Source organism: Phyllobates terribilis, unplaced genomic scaffold (genome assembly GCF_046119375.1).
Source record: "Phyllobates terribilis strain yellow unplaced genomic scaffold, ASM4611937v1 Scaffold_5__5_contigs__length_657084704, whole genome shotgun sequence".
Lineage (NCBI taxonomy): Eukaryota > Metazoa > Chordata > Amphibia > Anura > Dendrobatidae > Phyllobates > Phyllobates terribilis.
Genome location: NW_027362765.1, coordinates 75,551,658 through 75,577,342, shown reverse-complemented (window position 1 = coordinate 75,577,342; position 25,685 = coordinate 75,551,658). Strand labels below are relative to the sequence as shown.

Below are 25,685 nucleotides of genomic sequence, written 5' to 3'. Positions count from 1 at the left end.
GCTTGATGTCAGCTGGCATTATAAGCTGACATCAACCCCAACCCTATTACCCCACTGCCACCGCTACAGGGCAGTGGGAAGAGCGAGGCTAAGTGCCAGAATTGGCACATCCTATGGATGCGCCATTTCTGGGGCGGCTGACGGCTGGTGTTTCTAGCCTGGGAGGGGGCCAATATTCATGGCACCCTTCCTGGGCTATTAATATCAGCCCCAAGCTGTCTGCCTAGCCTTTGCTAGCTATTAAAATAGGGGGGACCCCACGTCATTTTTTTGGGAGGGTCCCCCATTTTAATAGCTAGTAAAGGCTAGGTATTCAGCTGGGGGCTGATATTAGTAGCCTGGGGAGCTCCATGGGTATTACCCCCTTCCCAGGCTTCAAACATCTGCCCCAGCCGTCTGCTTACCCTCCGCTAGAGACTAAAATTACGGGGAACCCCACGCCAATTTTTTTTAAATAAATCCTTTATTTTAACACTAAATGACAAGTACAGTAATCAACACTGTCACTGTACTTCACATATATGTGACTGACATGTTTCTATCTATCTATCTATCTAATCTATGTGTGATTCTCTATTCTTTCTATTCTAAATTGTCGGGTACAGATGCTGAATTGCCGGCTGGCTTTTTTAAAGAGACGGTGCATGAAAACACTAATATTTTTTTAAATAAATCCTTTACACTAAATGACAAGTACAGTAAGCAACACTGTCACTGTACTTCATATATATGTGACTGACATGTTTCTATCTATCTAATCTATGTGTGAAGCTCTATTCTTTCTGTTATAAATTGTCGGGTACCGGTGTATGCCGCTGCTGAATTGCCGGCTTTTCATGTTTCACTGTGAGCACTGTTCCCATCGATTTGGGCAACCACCTCCCCCAATACATTCTACATTATTGTTAGTTGTTTTCCTTCATGTAGAATTAACCTACAAGGAAAGAAAGGGTTTATTTTCATTCCGATATTTGTGTCCCCATGACTTGCACTGGTTTCCGGTATCGGAAACGGCGATATCAGATACTTTTTGGGTATCGGCCCGATCCAATCCGATCCGATATTTACTGATATCGGAAGGTATCGCTCAACACTACTCCTGAGGTATCAGGGAAGGCGGGGGAAGTTTTATCACCAGCCTGTCGGGATGGTGGGAAAGTGTGTCCCATAGCCTAAAAGGGAGGTGGGATAGTGTGTCCCACAGCCTGTCATGGTGACGGGAAAGAGGTACCCATAGCCTGTCAGGATGGTGAGAAAGTAGTATCCCCAGTCTGTCAGGGTGAGGGGAAATGGGGGGCCCAGATATATGATGCTATCCAGACCATTTTCAGCTCGAAAGAATGGTAAAATCACAATAGGAAACAGGAAGACAATATATACCTCTCCAGAGACGAAAGATATCCTGTAAGTTGTGGGTCTCATAAAATTCTAAAAGACTTAGTACATCCCACAACCAGCCCCCACATGAGCGCACTAAGGGGAGGTATGTGGGTGTAACCTTGATCTAATAAAAAGCAAAAATTGGATTTTGCAGAGTACCTCCCTCCGCTAAGCTCTGAGCCATTTCGTTACACAGGTTTAGTAATTTTCTTTTATTATCCCTTTTATTTTATGCAATTGTATAAACTGTTATGTATTGTTCCCATTTTGTATAATCTCTGTATATTTTTTATGAATACTGCCTACCCATTAAATATATAAAATCTAAAATCTCTGTTCTTTTTGCTCTGTAAACCGCACCACTGAAGCCATACGGTACCTGTAACAGGTGTCCAATCGGTCTGTATAAAAGATTGAAGGTGGCAGCTAGTAGTGCTGTTTGTTATTGTAGAGTTGGCAGTGGTAACACCGCGGTGTGTGTGTGTGTGTGTGTGTGTGTGTGTGTGTGTGTGTGTGTGTGTGTATATATATGTATAATATATATAATGTAGTGCGGCAGTGTTCACACTGTGCAGTAATGACACAGTGACCCAAGTAAAGTCCAACTTAAACGGCTTTATTTAGCAAAAACTCACACTCAAAAGCTGTCCTCCAGATCGCAGCCGGGATAACCACACAGACCGTGTACTCCTGTTGCTGTGGGAGACGGCCGCGCCATGTGCCTTTTGGTGCATCAGATATGTTGCCTTCACAGGCCTGTGTTCAGCTTCACACAAGCTTGCAAAGCTTCCTGCTATGCTGCTTGCAATACCAACACTGACATACCCAAACCTTTGCTGCAGGTTTTAAAATGGAATCTGTGGCCATAAGCCACTTGTAAGACCAGGGATGGAGGGAGTGGACCGCCCCACTGCCATCCTGTAGTCCACTCCAAGAATAAAAGCCCATGCCGGGTTTTCTTAAATCTAACTTAGCCATATAGTTTGACCAAGTTCACACTTTACTTTTATTCTGAACCGCAATCACAGCTGTGACTGTGATTGCCAATCAATTCAGCCGGTTCAATATGCCTCTATGCACATCCTAGAAGACACATATCGTCCCTCGCATATGATCCCTCTCACTGCCTCACAAAATATATATATCTTAGTGACAATGTCACTGGCAAAGTACTAGAGGGGAAATGTGTAACACTGAGGTTGTTAGCTTCAGTAAAATAAACCTAGGAAAAATAATCCATCACACAAAGTGCTGAGAGGGCTTAATCAGCCATGTTTAGTGCTATGATGATTGAACAGCTGTAGAGTGGGAGGAGTCCAAGGGATAAATACCCAGCTTTCTAGAACAGTGTGTGTGGGTTGGTCCTGGAGGTGAACGCTCTGGAGCTGTATTGCCATGTGAAGGAAAGCTAAACCTTGTGTTGTTTGTTCCTGAAACGGGCGGTTACCCGTAACAACAAGGACTGTGCCATATGTTATGTTTCGATTTTCCTGTTAGGCCGGAAGGCCATGTTTGTTTTGATAACATTGCCGTGGTTTATGCAGTACTATTAATAAACAAGCGGTAGATTTAAAGAAACAGTGTTCCTGTGTCTACCTCTATGTGCAACCGAGTGAACCGATCTGCCACAGTTGGTTTTAGAAGTGTGGGCAAGATCGCCAGGAAGCAAGTGTGATGGCTGAGGAAAAACTGCATGTCTTGGGTGAAGGCGGCTGTAAGAATGGAACAGAGGTCAGACAAAATGGAGGAGCTGATCAAGCATCCGGTACAAAGTCAGCACCAATAGCACCTGCAACAGCTGCAGCAGCAGTGGGAACAGCAGCAACATGGACAGCACCAGCAACAGCCCCAGCAGCATCGGGAGCACTAGCAACACCTCTGTCAACAGCAGCAGCAGATTGATTTACTCACAGAGGCGGTTTGTGGCATGGCAATGGCAGCTCCAATGTGAGCTGATGAGTTCTCAGTTCGAAAGGCAGTGAGGAGAGCCTTGCAGAAAATGACCCAGGGTGACAACATAGAGGCGTTTTTAACCATTTTTGAAAGGTTCGCCAATAGGGAGAAACTCCCGCCAAAGCAGTGGAAGGAAGTCTTGGCACCATACTTATCGAGGGAGCCACAAAAGGCCTACTATGATTTAGTCTTACAGGATAAGAATATGAAAAATTGAAAACAGAAATTTTGGCGCACTTGGGGGTGACAATGTCTGTCACGGCACAACGGGGCCACAGCTGGGCATATCACCTTGACAAAACTACTCACTCCCAAATGTTTGATTTGCTGCACCTCGTGCAAAAGTGGTTACAGCTGGAGTCCTCTACACCAACGCAGATGGTGGGGTGAGTTGTAATGGACCGGTTCGTGCATTCCCTTCCAAGGCAGATGCAGACTTGGGTTGCCCAGAGAGATCCCCGGAACGCCAATGACTTGGTTGGACTGGTCGAAAGGTATCCGGGGGTCGACAGGTCCGTGGGGAGGAAACCCATTCCATACTGGGGGACAGAGGCTAAAAATGGTACAGGGCGTCCAAAGTCCAAGGGGGAGGCAAAGGTCATGCCGAAGGCCTCATCTGGGGATGTAATTTGCTGGTGATGTCACGGCCCAGGTGCCCGTTGTCACCTGACCACCGAGCAAATGGACTGTAGCATGGGACGCTGGTGTTCATTCTACACATATCCAGCTTGCAGTGTGGACTGTCCACCCGGCAAGTGGCCCCAAGCTTGTCCTGTAAAAGTGAATGGTCTGCAAATGACTGGATTATTAGACTCAGGGAGTTTGGTGACCCTCGTGAGGGCCACACTCCCCCTCCAGTTGATCCCCAGGAAAAAAGTGGATGCTCTATGCATTCACGGGGATGCTAAAGACTATCCAGTGGCTAGAGTGGTCACTGAGACAGCCCTAAGCACTGAGTCCCATAGGGTCAGCATTGTTCCGGATTTGTTGCGCCCAATTATCATAACCCAGGACTTTGTGTTGTTTTGAGACTTATGGAGAAGTGGCAGAGACCTTGATTGCTCAGATGAGAAATGAGTTTGCCCTAAAAAAGTCTCACCAGCCCCAGAGTCTGATGAGTTTCCCTTCTGTGTAATGGGAGAAGAGGATAAAAGTAGTATCTCTTGAAGCAGACATTCCTGAGATAGGGGTGACCAGAGAAAATTTGGGGTTCACCCAACATAGGGACGTATCTCTAAAAGAAGTGTTCAATAAGGTAACCATCATAAACGGTATAGAGCAAGTTGGGGGCTGACACCAGGTTTTCCTATTTTATGTTGAGTGGGGACTTATTGTACAGGGTTACTAAGGTGAGGGAGGAGATAGTGCAGCAATTGTTGGTACCAGGACCCTATAGACAAAGAGTGTTGGACAGGGCACATTCACATATCTTAAGTGGCCATGTGGGGGTGGACAAAACTCAACAATGGGTCATGTGTAGGTTCTATTGGCCCTTAGTCACCGGGAAATCCAAAGATATTGCAAGTCCTGTTACAACTGTCAGTTAACCACTACCACCTCTCACTTCCAAAACCCTCTCATGCCAATATCCTTCAAGGCAGGGCAACAGAGGGACCCTGTTGAAACTCCATGTGGGCTGGACAAATCAGAAGGTGACAATGAGAATGTCACAGTGGCAGAGACACTATCACCGGCCCAGAAACAACAATTGAACATGAAATCCTGACGTAACCACATGTGCGGGTGAAACAACAGCCGTATAGAATCACTGAAGCCCGCCACGAGGTGATTTTGAAGGGGGTGATTAAAAAATTGTACCTAGGCGTCATCGAGGAGTCAAAGAGCGGCGGATCCAGCCCCATTTGTCCTTGTACATAAGTAGATAGATCGCACATGTATCTGTGCTGTCCCCCTTAGAAAAAGCCGGTACCCCCGGCAAACGAGTATCAGGGACATTTGTCCTAATAAAATGTGACAGCACATGCACATAGGATCATAGAGCCCCGCTCCTACCCTATCAATATGCTGCCCTTATTATATTGTGCCGACTGACACGTACAATAGGCTGCTGGTGTGTCCTGCTGGAGCCTGATCTCTGGAGGCATAGACCACATGCAGAGTGAAGTCACCTCCATGCAATCTGCTCAGGGGACCGCACAGTTACATGGGCAATCTATCTACTTATGTACCGGTGGCTTTTTCAATCTAGCCGCAGAGTACCCCTTAGCTGAACCTCTGGCAGGGTTAACCGTGTGTGCAGTTATCATCTACACACGGTCTGCCTATGAGAATGCACAGTGATCAGTGGCATGTTAGGCTATTCAGTAATGTGGTAGTACTCAATAGGTCAGATTTTGACATGAGGATATAAGGCTATGAGAGCTTATCTAGCCATAACTGAATACAATTCAGACCCTTGTACAGAAATTCCACAGTTGCCTTACCACCTCGATAACAAGCAAGCACAGAGCTGTGATGTTCCGTAATTACTTTATGGCGCAGATTAGATGGTACAAATAACCTCCCCGAAGGGCAGGAGGCAGGGGCGTTCTCCTGAGCCTCCAACACCGAACACTGAAGCCTCCAGGTCAGGGTACAAAGCAGAAATAACCACCCTCTTCTGCAAAATAGGAGCAGGGTTCTCATGGTCACTACTACCAGGGAAGCTCCGGGAAAAAGCGTCAGCCTTGATGTTTTTAACCCCTGGACGGAAAGTAACAACAAAATTGAACCTAGCAAAAAACAGAGACCATCTAGCCTGCCTAGGGTTGAGACGTTTAGCAGACCGAAGATATGACAGGTTCTTATGATACATGATAACAGTAATAGGATGGACTGTCCCCTCCAACCAATGTCGCCATTCTTCAAAAGCCAATTTAATCGCCAAAAACTCCATATTACCCACCTCATAATTTCTCTCAGCTGAAGACAATTTTTTGGAAAAGAGAGCGCATGGACGCCATTTACCAGGGGATGGACCTTGAGACAGCACAGCCCCAACCCCCACCCCAACCATCAACTTCTACGATGAAATATTGAGAAACATCGGGTTGACTGAGTATAGGTGCTGGGGCAAAACATCTCTTTAAGGAGTAAAAAGCCTGCTGGGCAGCATTCGACCATTTAGAAAGATCAGACCACTTTCTTGTCATGTCAGTGAGGGGTTTCACAATTACCGAATAATTTTGGATACATTTCCGGTAAAAAATAGTAAAGCCCAGAAAGCGCTGTAATGCCTTCAGGTTCTTGGGACGGTCCCAATCCAGTACAGCACGGATCTTCTCCAGATCTATCCGAAAATCCAATGATGACAACAGGTACCCCAAAAATTGCACCTCTTGGACAGAGAAATCACATTTCTCTAGTTTGTCATATAGTTTGTTATCTCTAATATCTGTAATACCTGTTTAACATGACCCTGATGCGTCTCATAATCGGGTGAGTAAACCAAAATATCATCCAGATAGACCACCACAAACCTACCCACAAAATGATGGAAAATATTGTTTATGAAATGCTGGAACACCGCAAGTGCATTGGTTAGACCAAAAGGCATAACGAGACTCTCAAAATGCCCCTCAGGGGTATTGAACGCCGTTTTCCATTCATCCCCCTCTTTGATTCTAACCAGATTGTAGGCTCCCCTTAAATCCAACCTGGAGAACACCTTAGCTCCCACAACCTGGGGGAATAACTCTGGAATCAGAGGAAGAGGCTAAGGATCTCAGACTGTAATTTGATTAAATTCCAGGAAATCTAAGCAGGGACAGAGACCCACATCTTCCTTCTTATCAAAGAAGAACCCTGCCGCCACGGGCGAAGATGTGGGTCTGATATGTCCCTACTCCAGACTCTCAGCAATTAAATCCTTCATGGCTTGTCTCTCAGGGCCAGAAAGATTATACAGTCTGGACTTGGGTAGTTTAGCTCCAAGAGTCAGGTTAATAGGACAGTCATATGCACGATGAGGAGGCAAATCCTGACACCCCTTCTCATAAAATACGTCCTCAAAACCAGACAAAAATGCAGGTAAGGTCTCAGAGACTGCAGAAAGGTAAAGGTTTAAACAGTTTTTTCATGACAGTAATCTCCCCATTCCACAATTTCCCTGGATTGCCAATCTACTAACGGATTATGTTTCACCAACTAGGGTAGACCCAGTAAAACAGGTGTAGGAAGGCCCTCCAGGACATAACAAGGAATTACTTCATAATGAAGGAGCCCCACCCTTAGTCATATCATGTACAATCTCTGTGCAAGTGGCGCTGAGTCGATGGCATAAATAGGGATGGGCTTAGTTAATGTACTGCAAGTAAAGGCCCCGTCACACTTAGCGACGCTGCAACGATCCCGACAACGATACGACCTGTCAGGGATCGTTGCTGCGTTGCTATGTGATCGCTGGTAAGCTGTCAAACAGGCAGGCTCACCAACGATCAGGGGAGCAGCGACATCGTGGAAAGAATCTTTCCACGATGTCCTGCTCCGGTTACCAGCCTGCTGAAGCAGGAGCAGGCTGGTAACCATGATAAACACCTAGTAACCCGATGTTTATCATGGTTACCAGCCTGATCGCTGCTCCCGCTGGTCACACACAGCGATGTGTGCTGACCAGCGGGAGGGCAACGATCAAAAAATGGTCCAGGACACTTTGCAGCGATCAGCGACCTCACAGCAGGGGCCTGATCGCTGCAAAGTGTCACACATAGCGACATCGCTGGTGAGGTTGCTGTTGCGTCACCAAAACGTTGACACAGCAGCGATCTCGCTAGCGATCTCGCTTTAGCCTATGAGTTCTCACAAACCCAGCATCAATCATGCTGACTCCAGCTCCACTGTCCACAAACACAGAAATTTTCTCAGTCCTGCTCTCTAGCACCACCTCTGCCGTCAGAACAAACCAAGAAATGCATGTTGAAGACAAACACACCCCCTAATTATCCAACTCCACACTACCAAGGGTTAATCGAGTTTCTTTTTGCTTAGGAACAGAATGACAGACCCCAATAAAATGTCCCTTTTTATCACAAAAAAAACCACACCTCTTTCAGATGTCAGGGCAAACTGCGACACAGTAGCTCCCCCTAACTGCATGGGTTCCTCCAACTCCATAAGTACAGATTCACCCCCAGACCGCCCACGCCCCACCCCCCCCGGCAAAGGGGCGATACTCCAAAAAGCGGGCTCAGGAGGTAGTCTCACCCACCTATCCCGAAGGCATCTATCCACGCGTGTAGCCAATGACATGGCAGCCTCCAAGGACCCCGGGGTTTCGTAAACTGCCAAGGCATCATTCAACCTTTATGAAAGACCCTGACAAAATTGGCTTCTAAGAGCCGGGTCATTCCATTTGGTATCGGTTGCCCATCTAAGGAATTCGGAGCTATAAGTCTCCACTGACCGATTCCACTGCTGAAGGCGACACAAACAGCGGTGAGCTGATATTAACCCCTTCAGCCCCCAAGCCTGTTTTCACCTTCACGATCAGGCCAAACTTTACAATTCTGACCAGTGTCACTTTATGAGGTAAAAATTCTGGAACGCTTGAACGGATCCCAGGAATTCTGATAATGCTTTCTGGTGACATATTGTACTTCATCATGGTGGTAAAATCTGTTCAATATGAATTGCGTTTCTTTGTGAAAAAAATGGAAATTTGGCCAAAATTTTGCAATTTTCAAACTTTTAATTTTTATGCCCTTTAATCAGAGAATTATGTCACACAAATTAGTTCATAAATAGCATTTCCCACATGTCTACTTTGCATAAGCACAATTTTTGAAACATAACTTTTTTTGTTAGGAAGTAAAAAAGGTTAAAAGTTGACCAGCGATTTCTCATTTTTACAACAAAATTTACAAAACCATTCTTTTTAGGGACCACATCACATTTGAAGTGACTTTGAAGGATCTATATGACAGAAAATACTCAAAAGTGACAATTCTAAAAACTGTACCCCTCAAGATGCTCAAAACTACATTCAAGAAGTTTATTAACCCTTCAGGTGCTTCACAGGAATTAATGGAATGTGGAAGGAAAATATAAACTTTTTTTTTTTTCACAAAAATGTTACTTTAGACTTATTTTTTTTATTTTTACAAGGGAAACAAAAATGGACCACAAAATTTGTTGAGCAATTTCTCCTGAGCACGCCGATACCCCATATGTAGGTAAAAACTACTGTTTGGGGGCACGGCAGGGATCAAACGGGAAGGAGCGCCATTTGACTTTTTGAATGAAAAATTTGCAGTAATAATTAGCGGATGCCATGTCACGCTTGAAGAGCCCCCAACAAGTGACCCCATTTTAGAAACTAGACCCTTCAAGGAATTTATCTAGATGTGTGGTGAGCACCTTGAACCCCCAGGTGCTTCACAGAATTTTACATCGTTGATCTGTGAAAATGAAAAATATATATTTTTCCCACAAAAATGTAGTTTTAGCCCCAATTTTTTTTAATTTTCACAAGGATAGCAGGAGAAAATGGATCCTAAAATTTGTTGTGCAATTTCTCCTGAGTACGCCGATACCCCATATATGGTCGAAAACTACTTTTGAGGCAGAGTGCAAAGCTCAGAAGAGAAGGAGCGCCATATTGGAATTCAGATTTTGCTGGATTGGTTTGATGGTGCCATGTCACATTGGCAAAGCCACTGAAAAGCCAAAACAGCGGAAACCCCCATAAGAGACCCTATTTTACAAAGTACACCACTCAATTAATTCATCTAGGCATGCAGTGATCATATTGACACCACACGTGGGTCACAGAATTTTATACCATTGGGCAGTGAAGGAAAAAAAAAATACAATTTTACAACCAAAATTTTGTTTTAGCAAAAGATTTTACATTTTCACACTGGGAAATGGGTAAAAATGGCACCAAAGCTGTACAGTACTGCTAAGTCACACGGCAAGACTCAGGAGGGACAGAGCGCTATTTGCCTCCTGGGGTACAAATTTTTCTAGAATAGTTTGCAGACTACATATACAGAGCCCCTAAGTGCTAGAAGAGCAGAATCCCCCCAAAAGAGACCCTATTTTGGAAATTATACCCCTTTGGGAATTTATCTACAGGTGTAGTGATGATTTTGACTACATGGGTGTTTTACAGAAACAACCAGCAGTGGATATTGCTGAGTGAAAATTGCAAACTGCCATTGTAGTGACCAGTATGTTGTAGTGACCAGTACGTTGTAGTGCCCAGCTCTTGCTTCTGGAGACATGCATCTGTAAATTAGACAGGTTCTCATGGCTACAGAAATGTCAAACGTGGACAGTAACAGCAATTTAGGTACACTGGGGCTCAGAAAATAAGGGGGCATTTGGATTTGGGAGTGCAGAATTCGCTGGATTTCTTTGAGGGGGCAAGGAGCCATTTCGCCTTTCCTTTGTGCTACCAGTAACATGGAAGCCCTCTATATTTTTGACAACAGATGATGGACATAAGTGGGGACTTACTTTTTTTGTGGATTGAGTTGCAGCTTTTGTTAGGAACATTTTACATACAGTATTTGAGATCACATTTATCCTGCGCTCTACGCTAAGCACTTACACCGGCGTTTCCATCTAAATCTGTGAGTGATGGGATTTAGATGAACCCCCACGGGGGATCCATTCATTATAATGAGGCAGTAGAGTTACTTTGGTTTCCGTCTGGCCTCTGTTCGGCGATGTCCTTTTTTTTCAGACGTGCACAAAACTGTGGCCAAGGCACTTTTATGCACACCTAAAAAGACAGACACTGCGGGATCACAACCAGATGGCGTCCATAGACCTCCATCTGCCTCATTATAGGGAATCTTCCACCAGGGGTGCTGTTTGAATCACATATTGCAGAGATTTACACGGAAACCCCAGTGTGATAGCTCAGCGCATGGTGCAGGATAAATGTGAGCTGAGCCTTACTACGATCTTTGGGAGGCTGAATGAACAAATGAACAGCAGCTGAAGAATTGGTTTTATTTATTTTTTACGCCATTCCTAGTGCAGTATAAGTGATTAGACGACTTTATTCTTTGTGTCGGTGCGATTAGAGTGATATCAGATTTATATAGTTTTTTATGTTTGGCAGCTAGTTTTTGCATCGCCATATTTTGAGAGCTATAATATTTCCAGATTTCTTCCAACAGAGTCAACTAGTGAGGACTAGTTTTTTGCAGGATGACTTCATGTTTTTATTGGTACCATGTTCGGTTACATGACATTTTTTGATTTCTTTCTATTCTGATTTTTGGGAGGCAGAATGAAGAAAACCAAGCAATTCAGGTATTGTTTTTTGCTTTATGTCGTTCCGTGTGTGGTAAAATTGATGAGGCAGCTTTATTCTTCAGGTCAATACGATTGCAGTGATACCACATTTAAACAGTTTTTTTATGTTTTGGTGCTTTTACACAATAAAAACTATTTTATTGAAAAAATATTTTTTTTTGCATCGCTTTATTCTGAGAGCTATACCTTTTTTATTTTTCCGCTGATGGAGCTGTATGACGGGCGATCAAAACATCGTATCTATACCAAAATGGTATTAATAAAATATCAGCTAAATGCATAAATAATAAGCCCTCACCCAGCCCCAGATCCCGGAAAATGGAGACGCTACTTGTCTCGGAAAATGGCACCATGGTTTTTGTTTTTTTTTTGACAAGCTTTGGATTTTTTTTTCACCACTTAAATAAAAAAGAACCTATACATGTTTGGCATCTACAAACTCGTAATGACCTAGAGAATCATAATAGCAGGTCAGTTTTAGCATTTAGTGAACATGGTAAGAAAGAACAACCAAAAAACTATTGCAGAATTCCACTTTTTTTGCAATTTCTGCAATTTCATTGCATTTGTATTTTCTTTCCCGTTTTCCAGTACACGATATGGTAAAACCAATGATTCTGTTCAAAAGTACAACTCGTCCAGCAAAAAGCAAGCCCTCACATGGCCATATTGACAGAAAAATAAAAAAGTTCTGGCTCTGGGAAGAAGAGGAGGAAAAAACAAAAAAGCAAAAACCCAAGGTGGTAAAGGTGTTAATAGCCAAGGAAGGGGCCAAGGATACTAATCCCCTCTGAGGCTAATAACATCAGCCCTCAGCCGCCCCAGAAATCAATAATATGCGCCAAGTCTGGCGCTTAGCCTCGGCTCTTCCCACTTGCCCTGGTATGGTGGTAAGTGGGGCAATATGGTTGGGGTTCATGTCAGCCTTGTATTGGTAGCTAACATGAAGCTCAGGGGATAGTAATGGAGAGGCATCTATTAGACACCCTCACTACTAACCCCATAGAAAAAGTTCATAAAGACACAGCCTGAAAAAAAAACTTTATTTGAAATAAAAGTCCACACGGTTTTAGACATCTATTTAAAGATAAAAAACAGTTATATTCACCTAACACCTAATCCCCAAAGCCATTGTCACCTGTAAAAAAACAAACAAAAATAAAAAAGCTCATTTATAGTCACCTAACACCTAATCCCTGAAGCAATTGTCCCCTGTAAAAAAACAAGAATGAAAAAAATCCCAATATCCCTCACCTGTCCGAAGTGAAGAGATAATCCATACTGTCCCACGATGATCCAGATGACTTGGAGAGCAGTCACATCAGCAGTTACTGATGTGACTGTTCTTCAGGAAAGCATGCTCACACTATGAAAAAATGCAAGAGCGCAATAAGGTCTTATCCAATTAATAATTAGTACAGAAGTATTAAAAACTGCTCACCTAGTAGGGTTGTGTGGGACACAACACCTATAAGGCCTCAACTCCAGATGCTGCAGCATCCTATGGATATATCAGAGATAGATGCTGGGAAAGGAAGTTGCTACTGCGCTCTCTGGAGTCACGACAAACTATTAGTATGGATAAAAATGTAGGTTTATTGTCTATGCGTTTCAGAGTCCACTGACTCCTTCCTAAGGAAAACCATACATGAACACCGGTGAACTCATGGCACCACTGTTGTGTGAGAACTTTCTCACTCAATGAGCAGCGACATAAGTGAGATGACCGGGGTTCATCAGCTGATAAACTCCGGTGAACTTTCTCACCACAGCTCAGCGCTACACACTGCAGGAGCGATTACATTCCAGTCAGTGTGTGTCGGCTGCCGGGCAGAACAGTTCAATGGATTATCTTTTCTATCTTTTACAGGTGACAAGGGCATCAGGGACTAGATGTTACGGTGAGTATGATGCTTTTTTTTATTTCAATATTTACTTATTTATTTGTTTGTTTTTGACTTGGAGCACAGGCGCCGGCTGATGAATACTCTCATCAGCGGCAACTGCTCTCGAGGTTATCAGCGACAGCAGGCGTAGGCTGATGGGAGTAGTACTCTCTCATCAGCCGATGCCTGTGAACAGCAGTAAGCTTTTTATGACCGGTCACAGCTGACAGCATGAGCCCGCAGAAATGATGGGCGTACCGATCTTATCGATCAGAGACTGTGTATGCGTGACAGCGCAGGAAACAGCTGATGTTAAGGCTGCCTGAGGAAATTCGTGTTCGGGGTCCATGCCCCGACACTAGGCATTCGGTACGGCCCCCCAAACTTTACTGTCTGGGTTCGTCCATCTCTAGTTACGAGCTAGGTCTGGGTCCCATCTCTTCCCCATTTCATTACAGGCCTGATTGGGCACATGGAGAGGTGAGCCACTAGGGTTAGTCACTATCCAAATTGAGTTCACCTGGGTTGGATAGCAGTAGTGGAATTTATGTATTTATTAATTACAGAAAAAAAAACGCATCAGACAACCCATTTTAACTGCAGTGTCAAGGAAATATTGAGAAAAATATAAAATATTCTTTCTCCCCGTCATAGATATTAAGAAGTCTTTCTCCAAAGCTCCTCTTCACCCCTCCCTTATCCCCCATTTGTCATAGGAGAGCTGACAGTCCAGCATCTGTCTCTCTGCAAATTATCACCCACAGCCAAAGTAGCTTAAACAAACACTGGCACACAAGAGGTGCCACCAACCTACTTAAAATGCAAATGTGTTTTCCCCTGATAGAGGCAGGGGATGATTAGATGCAGGCTTGCGATACTTTACGTGCAGCTGTTGAAGCTTGCTTCCCAGGACGAAAAAGGGAATCTAATAGAGGGTTCCAGGATCTTTGGAGCCAAAACAAAGTATGGAATATTGGAAGTTCTATAACTCTGCTAATAATGGGACCCACATTTTTAGTGACAGGTTCAGCCAAGGAACAAGTTGCTTATTTTTTCGTAGCCGTAAGCCCCTTTGGGGGGTGGGGGCTGTGGCGCAAAAGTAACAAAATAGCAGATCATAGCTACGCCATACGTGGTCTCTACGGAAAGGCAAATTCATAACGGAAGAAATGTCATCGCTTGCAAGCTTCTGCGAGCAACCAGGGATAAGTTATCTCAGAAGTTAGAGTTTTTAATAAAGACATGAAGGGTGGAGCCCAGCCCCTGTGATGTCACCACAGGGGTGTGTGGGCAGATCTCCCCTTAAGCATAAAAAAGCCAACTGAAGACTGTTCCATACTAATTGCCAGGGGGGTATAGATACTTTAAGCAACGAGTCACGTTCGATAACATTCAAATCAAATCGGGGAGTCTCAGCGATCTTATGGTAAGTCTCTTCTTTAATACTTATTATTTTGTGTACCTGCTTATGTATTGTAATGTCTCCTTTCTAAAATCTTGTATATTTTTTTTAAACACTGCCTCCCTTTTGGATTAAATATAAAATGTAGTAGTTGTTTCTTTTGTCCTTTAATCGTTCCCTTCCCCGAAGCCATATGCTACCAGAACGCAGGCGTCCGGCAAGGCCTCTATTATATTTCAAACTCGGTCGGTGGTGGCAGCGAATAATATTAATAATTGGGCTATCATGAAGCTGACAGTGACCGTAAAGAAGGCGAAAACACATATTCCATGCGTTGGAATCCAGAGGTGTGACGCCATATGCTCACTGGTCGCTTGCCGATACCTAAGTAGAGAGTAGTGGGGACCGTGTGCTCGCGGATCCCTGACAAAACCCTGACAGAGTGACGGCAACGGTGACATATTTTGTGATCTCCCCGGTGTCGCCTCTGTGAGAGTCCCTAACATGCAGTTATACAGTTTATGTAAATGTTACATATTTTATATATATGGTTCAAACATAGGTGTATTATATGGATACTAATTGCTTTTAAATAACAAATCATAATTGGTAATTAAGTACATTTTCTAATAATCATCTAATGCTCTAAATTATTTTACCTTTCTCTTTTAGACTTGTTATTTTACAATGAATTGCATTTTTATTGTATAGTAAATGTTGTCAATAAAATAAAAAAAAGAAAATCACTACTTCCCTGTGTGAGTTCTTTGATGTCTAACAAGATTTGTTTTCTCTGTAAAACATTTCCCACATTCTGAACATGAAAATGGCTTCACCCCTCTGTGAATTTTCTGATGTCTAACAAGATCAGATTTACCAGTAAAACATTTCCCACATTCTGAACATGAATATGGTTTCTCCTTTGTATGAATTCTCTGATGTTTAACAAGATGTGATTTCTCTATAAAAAATTTCCCACATTCTGAACAGAAAAATGGCTTTTCCCCTGTGTGACGTCTCTGGTGTTTAACAAGTGTGGATTTATCCTTAAAACATTTCTCACATTCTGAGCAAGAAAATGGCTTCTCTCCTGTGTGAATTCTCTGATGTATAACAAAATTTGATTTCTGATTAAAACATTTCCCACATTCTGAGCATAAAAATGGTTTTTCCCCTTTGTGACTTCTCTGATGTAAAACAAGATGTGATTTCCCTATAAAACATTTCCCACATTCGGAACAAAAAAATGGCTTCTCCCCTGTGTGAATTCTCTGGTGTATAACAAGATTTGATTTCTTATTAAAACTTTTCCCACATTCTGAACATGAATATGGCTTCTCACCTGTGTGTATTCTATTATGTGTAACAAGATGTGATTTCTGATTAAAACATTTCCCACATTCTGAACATGAAAATGGCTTCTCCCCTGTGTGACTTCTCTGGTGTGTAGTAAGATAGTATTTCTCTGTAAAACATTTCCCACATTCTGAACATGAAAATGGCTTCTCCCCTGTGTGACTTCTCTGATGTGTAGTAAGATAGTATTTCTCTGTAAAACATTTACCACATTCTGAGCATGAAAATGGCCTCTCCCCTCTGAGAGCTATTTCATACTCAACAGTCCTTTCACTTTCGCTTTGCACATTGGTCTTTGATGAAACAGAAGAAAGGAACTGTTGACAAGGATTGGATGACAGATTTTTTCTAAGGGCTTGAGGTGTATCTGGGATAATGGCATGTTCTTCACATGGATTTGGTGTGATTCCATGATCATATGCTGCAAAATCAGAAAATATCAGATGTGTCACTGAGCTACTGGCACACTCGTCTGCCAAGAATAAAACTGATTTTATTATATTTCAATTAACCTTCATTGGAATAACATTAATATTTATATAATTATTTTATATAATTGTTATACAAAACTGTAATATAATTCAATTATTAACCTTTATAAGACAGTAGACCACAAATTAGGGCTTAATAGATTATACTGTTAAGCTACTAGGTTGGCTCTCTCTTTAAGTTGCCTTCACCATAGAATCATATTTCACTGTACTTGTTACCAATCATTTCAAGTTACTTGTTCAGTAGAGACTCATAAATGGGCCTGTAAGTCAGTGTTGTCAGGTGGTGGGAGGAAGTATCAGAAGCTATCGATTTGGAGCAAGTGTAGAGCGTCCTTCTCTTTTGTTTTAATGGAACTAAGCAATAGATATAACAAAAGGGAAAAAAGGCCTTTATACACTTTCTACATGATGGCAGCCAATGGACACATTGCATCCTATAACAAATATATAAATATAAGAGCACTGGGAGATCTGAGAAAGAATTTGTATTAGTGTCCTACGTAAGTGCTGGTTGCCAGTCACAGGCTCTTTCATAGATCATCTGAACCATAGATTATGGACACCACTGAACACGAAAAAACAGTATAAACATATGTGACTGAGGCTGGGTGCCCACGTAGCGTTTTTCAAGCGTTTATGCTGCGGAATTTCCGCAGCATAAACGCTTGTAAAACGCTAGGTAATCCGCACCCCATGGTCCCCAAGGGGATTCCGCATGTTCTATGCACATGCTGCGGATTTTTCCGCAGCGTTTATGCTGCGTACAAAAATCCGCAGCATGTCATTTAATTTTGCGGAAGCGCAGCGGAACTCCCGCCATTGACTTGCATTGAAACGCATAGAAACCGCGACTGTACATTTGTAGAAGCGGCTTCTATGCGTCTCTATGTGCGGATGGTACCCAGTTCTGGAGGAGAGGAGACTCTCGTCCAGACCTGGGTACCATTGTACCTGTAAAAAAAGAATAAAATAACAAATAAAGTTATATTCACCTGTCCGGCGGCTTCTCTCTGAATGCCGGCATCACTTGAGGACCTGCGGTGACGTCACAGTCATGTGACCGCAGGCCCTTCACCGCTCTGTCTCGCGATATGCCGGCAGCCGGGAACCAGACAGGAACGAGCGCTGCAGCACATACCGGGGCCTCGGGGGTGAGTATAGCTTTATTTGTTTGAATTTTTACGGTTCACACTATATAAATCCATGCTGTTCGCATGGATTTATATAGCGTGACCTAGTTGTCAAGCACTTTACAAGTGATGCTATCGCCTGGAAAGCGCTTGTCAATCTGCATGCGGAAACCCATGTGAATCCGCATGTATTCCGCATGTATTCTGCAGGAAAAACGCATGCACAATCTGCATGCATTTTTTCTGCCAGGGAGATGCAGAAATGCTGCAGAAATTTTCTGCTTCATTTCTGCATCGTGGGCACATAGCCTAAGTTTCTGAAGTTAGTAAATTTGCACTTATCCGATTCTTTGCATTGAATTGTCCTTATCATTGATGTTTTTACACCAGTTATCTGCTCACCTTTCTCCCACTGCCTCTCAGCTCCTGACAAGCTACTGTTATAAATTTTGCAAAATCACAGTTTTTCTGCTGTCAGAGCAGGTCTTCCAAACATGGCTCTCACTGTCCTTATCTGTATTCTTGTTCAAGTACCCTGTTATCTCTATGTATAAAGTGAGGAGACTGTATTGCTCTGTTCTGCTCAAGAGACAACTTGATAATGCCCCTTTAAGAGATGCAGAGAAAAACTATTTTATCTTTTTATATGCTCCAGAAGAAAAATTTACATTAAGATAACATGAACTAAATTCCCATTACCAATCCCCTAAAACTCCTTTTTCACTGCAGCCCCATTACCCCGACTGTCTCTATACTTACTCTTCAAGCCAGAGAAGCTTGTGAGCACTGTGGCCAATCATTGCCAGAAGTAATAAGCAATACGCTTCTGCTATGGCCAATCATTGGCTTTAGCAATTGAATGTTTGCACAACCAGTGAATAATGTATATTTTTCTGCGAGGAAAAAAAATGCCATTTTAATTTTCCTTGTTGGTTGAAACTTTGCTGGTAAAAATGTGGGTTTGTGCAATTTTTTTGCCAGTAAATTACACATCCAAAAGTCTATGAAACAAACGCTAAAAACATTCAATACATATAGTGCTGGCCAAAAGTATTGGCACCCCTGCAATTCTGTCAGATAATACTCAGTTTCTTCCTGAAAATGATTGCAATCACAAATTCTTTGGTATTATTCTCTTCATTTAATTTGCTTGCAAGGAAAAAAACACAAAAGAGAATGAAGCAAAAATCAAATCATTGATCATTTCACACAAAACTCCAAAAAAGGGCCGGACAAAAGTATTGGCACCCTCAGCCTAATACTTGGTTGCACAACCTTTAGCCAAAATAACGGCGAACAACCGATTCCGGTAACCATCAATGAGCTTCTTACAATGCTCTGCTGGAATTGTAGACAATTCTTCTTTGGCAAACTGCTCCAGGTCCCTGATATTTGAAGGGTGCCTTCTCCAAACTGCCATTTTGAGATCTCTCCACAGGTGTTCTATGGGATTCAGGTCTGGACTCATTGCTGGCCACCTTAGAAGTCTCCAGTGCTTTCTCTCAAACCATTTTATAGTGCTTTTGGAAGTGTGTTTTGGGTCATTGTCCTGCTGGAAGACCCATGACCTCTGAGGGAGATCCAGCTTTCTTACACTGGGCCCTACATTATGCTGCAAAATTTGTTGGTAGTATTCAGACTTCATAATGCCATGCACACGGTCAAGCAGTCCAGTGCCAGAGGCAGCAAAGCAACCTCAAAACATCAGGGAACCTCCGCCATGTTTGACTGTAGGGACCGTGTTCTTTTGTTTGAATGCCTCTTTTTTTTCCTGTACACTCTATGTTGATGCTTTTTCCCAAAAAGCTCTACTTTTGTCTCATCTGACCAGAGAACATTCTTCCAAAACGTTTTAGGCTTTCTCAGGTAAGTTTTGGAAAACTACAGCCTGGCTTTTTTATGCCTCGGGGTAAGAAGTGGGGTCTTCCTGGGTATCCTACCATACAGTCCCTTTTCATTCAGACGCCGACGGATAGTACGGGTTGACACCGTTGTACCCTCGGACTGCAGGGCAGCTTGAACTTGTTTGGATGTTAGTCGAGGTTCTTTATCCACCATCCGCACAATCTTGCGTTGAAATCTCTCGTCAATTTTTCTTTTCCGTCCACATCTAGGGAGGTTAGCCACAGTGCCATGGGCTTTAAACTTCTTGATGACACTGCGCACGGAAGACACAGGAACATTCAGGTCTTTGGAGATGGACTTGTAGCCTTGAGATTGCTCATGCTTCCTCATAATTTGGTTTCTCAAGTCCTCAGGACAGAGGTTGAGTCAACTTTAATCCATGTTAACTGGCTGCAAGTGTGATTTAGTTATTGCCAACACCTGTTAGGTGCCACAGGTAAGTTACAGGTGCTGTTAGTTACACGAATTAGAGAAGCATCACATGATTTTTCAAAGGGTGCCAATACTTTTGTCCACCCCCTTTTTTTAGGTTTGGTGTGGAATTATATCCAATTTGGCTTTAGGACAATTCTTTTTGTGTTTTTTTCATTGCAGACAAATTAAATGAAGAGAATAATACCAAAGAATTTGTGATTGCAATCATTTTCAGGAAGAAACTGAGTATTATCTGACAGAATTGCAGGGGTGCCAATACTTTTGGCCAGCACTGTAATTGTAGCGGCCAGTGACAGAGTAGAATCAGTGATTTCTTTGGATACTACTCACCTGTGTAGTTATCTGTAGGAATCTCCTCTTTACACCGCTCATCACTCCTCACATATGTTCCTGCAGTATTAGTAAAGGTCCGGTCTTCACTCTGAAAGAAAGAGTGTAAAAGTCACAGACAGACGGAGAAGTCACGTGAGATGAATCCTAAGAACACAAAAGATCATAAATTAAGAGGACAATCACAAATGACAGCAGTTGTTATTACTTATCTACAGGTCTTCGGTATGAATCCAACCCATCATCTCCTAATTCTAACCAGCAGGCTCCATAACCAGAAAACTGTGAGAAAATCAAGACAACATCTAATGTCTATGATCAGCTTTATCCTGTCATCTCCACCAAGTATAAAACATACACTGAAAGGGCATCTTACTAGAGACAATCATTTAGTATCTGGTTGGATCTCCTTTGGCCTTTAGAACCTCAGAGATATGTCTAGTCATAGATTCCACCCGGTGGTGAAATTATTCTGCAGAATTATTGGGTCGATGCTCATACAATAAATTCTCACAGTTGTTGTAGATTTGATGCTGACATGTTCCAATCAGCCTTTTGAACCTTTTCCCAGAGATTTGCTTTACAAATTAAGATCTGGGGACTGTGAAGGTCATGGGAAGCAAGAAATTCTCACTGTCATTTTCCTGGAACCAATCAACAACTATATGATCCTTGTTACAAATTCTGACCCTCCGAACAAGACAATTTTTCTACTCGCTAATCCCATTTTTGCCTTTCCATGTCCCCTTAGACAACACTGACAGTGATCAAAATGATCATTTGCTGTTATACCTATACATATGGAATAAGGAGTTACAAAGTGTTTTATAGGTGGAAAATTGTCCCCGGTCCATCAAATCCAATCTTTCGTGAGCAACTGTACATTACTTAACACTAGATTACATATATAATATCCCAGAATACCATTTGTTATAAGAAAATCATCTGCTAATATAGTATCTGCCATTACTACCTCTTGTAGTTGGGCAATCCGTAGTCTTACTACTCTTACTCTAAAGAACACCTTCTTTGTATTAAATAAGTTTTGTGCTGGTTCTTTGTATTGGCCACACATGTTATTATACACAGTTTGCCTCTGAGGCACCATTTTCCTATGCTAAACAAAGAAATTTTTCTAACCCTTCATTAAAAGACAGACCTACCCTCCAATTTATTATGTGAAGCCCAAAAACTAGATCTCATATTCAACATTGACCTTAGATTTATGGGGAGTAATATTACATTAGTCATATTCTCACAATGAGTTGTGTGTTTGCACATATTAGTCAGAGAACAAGCGTTATATCCAGCTGCAATTTTCATCACTTTGCATCTCCAAAGACATACTTATAGGGAATTTGGATTGTGAGCCCCAACCGTAGACAGTGATGATGATGTCAGTAAAGCACGTTGGAATTAATGGTGCTATATAAACGAGTAACATAAATAAACGTGCACTTTGTGCTCATCAGAATGATTTTTTAGATCCTCCTTAGATTCTTTTGATTGGATGTCTTTAAATACTTGCCCATTTTAGTCTAGGAATAAAGATTATTTCTTATTTGAACAAATTAAGATCTCTTGATTTTCCCATTAAACTGTGGATTCACACTGAAACTGATACTCTGATCTGAACACTCTGATCATGAGGAGGTCACTATCTCTAATAAATTAGCCATTCAAGGTTGAAAACAAGACTGAACAGAAGATCTTCACAGCCTTCTACACATCATAGGGGAGATTTCATGACACTTTCTCTCCATCTACCTGATGATCCTGAGGAACCTCTGGAATTTCTTGTTTACAGGCCTGTGGAAGAAGAGAATGGGAGACATCACTCTGGTATCATCCTCTTACAGGATAGAACTGTTAATTAAAGTATTATTTTTTACGTGGAACTGTCATCAATCTCTTTCTATAACATTTCATGATTTTCTCTCCATCTACCTGATAATCCTGGGGAATGTCGGGATCTTCTTGTTTACAGTCCTGAGGAAGAAGAGGACTGGGACATCTCTCTGGTGCTGTCCTCTCACTGGATAGAACTGGGGTAAACACATACAGGGACTGAATTCATTCTTTATATACAGATAATTATAGGCCGTGTGTATTTAGTCCTGTCTATTACCTGGTGATGTGAGGGGCTGGGGAACCTCCATCATGACGTCCTTGTACAGATCTTTGTGTCCTTCTAAATACTCCCACTCCTCCATGGAGAAATAGACGGTGACATCCTGACACCTTATAGGAACCTGACACATACAATGATACTGTCATCCCCAATCCCTTTATAGCGTTACTGTATAATGTCCCAGCATTCCCAGCAGTGTCACCTCTCCAGTCAGCAGCTCAATCATCTTGTAGGTGAGTTCTAGGATCTTCTGGTCATTGATGTCCTCATGTATCAGGGGGTGAGGTGGAGGTCCCGTGATTGGGCTCAGGGGTCTTCCCCATCCCTCAGACACAGGGGCCTGACAGCGCTCACTAGAGGTCTTCTTCACTACTGTGTAATCCTGGTTATGGAGAGACACATTAATAAATCTCACTACAGACATTTCCAGAGTCCTCACCTCTCCAGTTCTGTCCATCTGTTATTCCCATAGATAAGAATGATGTAATGTGACGTCATCAGAATCTCTCACCTCTCCAGTAAGCCGGAAGAGGATCTCTATGGTGAGGTGTAATATCCTCTGCGCCATCTTGTCCCTGTCCCTATCCATCCTTGATGGTCAATCAGGAAAATTCTCTTATATAGAAGATCTCCCCTGAGAGGATCCGATATTGTAGGGACCTGAATGGGGAGAAGATGACGATGTAACATCATAAAGATCCCATGTAAGAAATCTCCGGAGCTGTTACCGGCTTCACATGATCACTACATCCAGTCATGGCCCCGTCCTGCCCCCGGTTTAACACACAAGCACATTATAGTCACATACAGGGATTTATCACAGGCTCAGCACTGAGGGGGTTAATAGTAATGGGGAATCTCCACATACCTCCACCTGCAGAGCCGCACACTGGATATATGGCTGTTCTGTGCGCACAGGACCTGTGGTGATGTCACAGGAGGGGAGGAGTCAGGGGTCACATGATCAGGGGCCTCAGTGTCTGCAGGACTCTGCTGTGCTGGTTGTCATGGAGCTGGATGAGGTGAAGGTTATGTGTGGGGTCAGGAGGGGTTTACAGTGTGTATGATGTGTATGTAGCAGAGCTGTGTGTGTACGATGTGCATGTAGCAGAGCCATGTGTGTACGGCGTGTATGTAGCAGAGCTGTGTGTGTATGAGGTGTATGTAGCAAAACCGTGTGTGTACGATGTGTATGTAGCAGAGCCGTGCGTGTCCGATGTGTATGTAGCAGAGCCGTGCGTGTCCGATGTGTATGTAGCAGAGCCGTGCGTGTACGATGTGTATGTAGCAGAGCCGTGCGTGTCCGATGTGTATGTAGCAGAGCCGTGCGTGTCCGATGTGTATGTAGCAGAGCCGTGTGTGTACTATGTGTATGTAGCAGAGCCGTGTGTGTCCGATGTGTATGTAGCAGAGCCGTGTGTGTCCGATGTGTATGTAGCAGAGCCGTGTGTGTCCGATGTGTATGTAGCAGAGCCGTGTGTGTCCGATGTGTATGTAGCAGAGCCGTGTGTGTTCGATGTGTATGTAGCAGAGCCGTGTGTGTCCGATGTGTATGTAGCAGAGCCGTGTGTGTCCGATGTGTATGTAGCAGAGCCGTGTGTGTACTATGGGGATGTAGCAGAGCCGTGTGTGTACTATGGGGATGTAGCAGAGCCGTGTGTGTACTATGGGGATGTAGCAGAGCCGTGTGTGTACTATGGGGATGTAGCAGAGCCGTGTGTGTCCGATGTGTATGTAGCAGAGCCGTGTGTGTCCGATGTGTATGTAGCAGAGCCGTGTGTGTCCGATGTGTATGTAGCAGAGCCGTGTGTGTCCGATGTGTATGTAGCAGAGCCGTGTGTGTCCGATGTGTATGTAGCAGAGCCGTGTGTGTCCGATGTGTATGTAGCAGAGCCGTGTGTGTCCGATGTGTATGTAGCAGAGCCGTGTGTGTCCGATGTGTATGTAGCAGAGCCGTGTGTGTCCGATGTGTATGTAGCAGAGCCGTGTGTGTCCGATGTGTATGTAGCAGAGCCGTGTGTGTCCGATGTGTATGTAGCAGAGCCTTGTGTGTACGATGTGTATGTAGCAGAGCCGTATGTGTCCGATGTGTATGTAGCAGAGCCGTGTGTGTCCGATGTGTATGTAGCAGAGCCGTGTGTGTACTATGGGGATGTAGCAGAGCCGTGTGTGTACTATGGGGATGTAGCAGAGCCGTGTGTGTACTATGGGGATGTAGCAGAGCCGTGTGTGTACTATGGGGATGTAGCAGAGCCGTGTGTGTCCGATGTGTATGTAGCAGAGCCGTGTGTGTCCGATGTGTATGTAGCAGAGCCGTGTGTGTCCGATGTGTATGTAGCAGAGCCGTGTGTGTCCGATGTGTATGTAGCAGAGCCGTGTGTGCCGATGTGTATGTAGCAGAGCCGTGTGTATCTCTTATATTCTGCAGTTATACACGGTGTAATATAAGCTTTATCTATCTGGTGGTGATTATTCTCCATACATTATGTTGCACATCTTTTGTTTTTTGTCTTGATCTTTCCTCTTTAGGTCTGGAGATCCCTCCGTGTTCCTGGAGTGCTCTTTTTCTACTCACTATAAGGCTACTTTCCCACGATGAGTTTTTGGTGAGGTTTTTAAGCTGTGATATCTTTTCTCCATAGCCGCAATATCTTGGTGAAAACTCTCACCGTCTGCTCGTCGCTCACTGCTCCATAGTTTGGTGGAAAAAGTCTAGATGTGAATGTAAGAAATAAATCTTTAAGGACATGTTACAGCCAAGTTCCTCATGTTTTGAGGAGATTTTCCACCAACTCTTCATACTTATCTGCTCTTGAGTTTCCCATAAAATTAGTTACCAATAATGCGAATACTACCAATGCAGCTTTTTCCTTGCCCGGCAACAAACAGAGAAATTCCTAATCTGGAAGAAGCCTATGAACCTGAGGTCCAATAAAGACTCATTTGTTTATCTTTGCTTCACTCAACCTTGGAAATTTATCAATGAGATACTTGAATGCTCCTGCAAGACTATCA

At 43.2% G+C, this 25,685-nt stretch overlaps 1 protein-coding gene and 1 pseudogene across 2 annotated transcripts; both read right to left on the bottom strand.

Annotated features, from left to right (window-relative positions):
* Positions 1-9,019: 9,019 nt before the first annotated feature.
* The window catches only part of LOC141271469 (uncharacterized), a 524,545-nt pseudogene continuing 507,879 nt past the window's right edge, over positions 9,020-25,685 (bottom strand).
* Positions 16,689-23,622, bottom strand: LOC141272075 (oocyte zinc finger protein XlCOF29-like). Of its 2 annotated transcripts, none has more exons than XM_073682386.1 (8): positions 23,539-23,622; positions 23,182-23,330; positions 22,873-23,052; positions 22,668-22,791; positions 22,487-22,584; positions 22,307-22,348; positions 20,540-20,630; positions 16,689-17,093 (listed from the first exon to the last, which is right to left on the bottom strand). In XM_073682386.1, exons 2-8 carry the CDS (start codon positions 23,257-23,259, stop codon positions 16,969-16,971), a joined length of 738 nt encoding a protein of 245 aa, XP_073538487.1. In that variant the 5' UTR covers positions 23,260-23,330; positions 23,539-23,622; the 3' UTR covers positions 16,689-16,968. The 2 variants fall into 2 exon arrangements, with proteins under 2 accessions (XP_073538487.1, XP_073538488.1); XM_073682387.1 differs by lacking the exon at positions 16,689-17,093 and adding an exon at positions 20,748-20,821.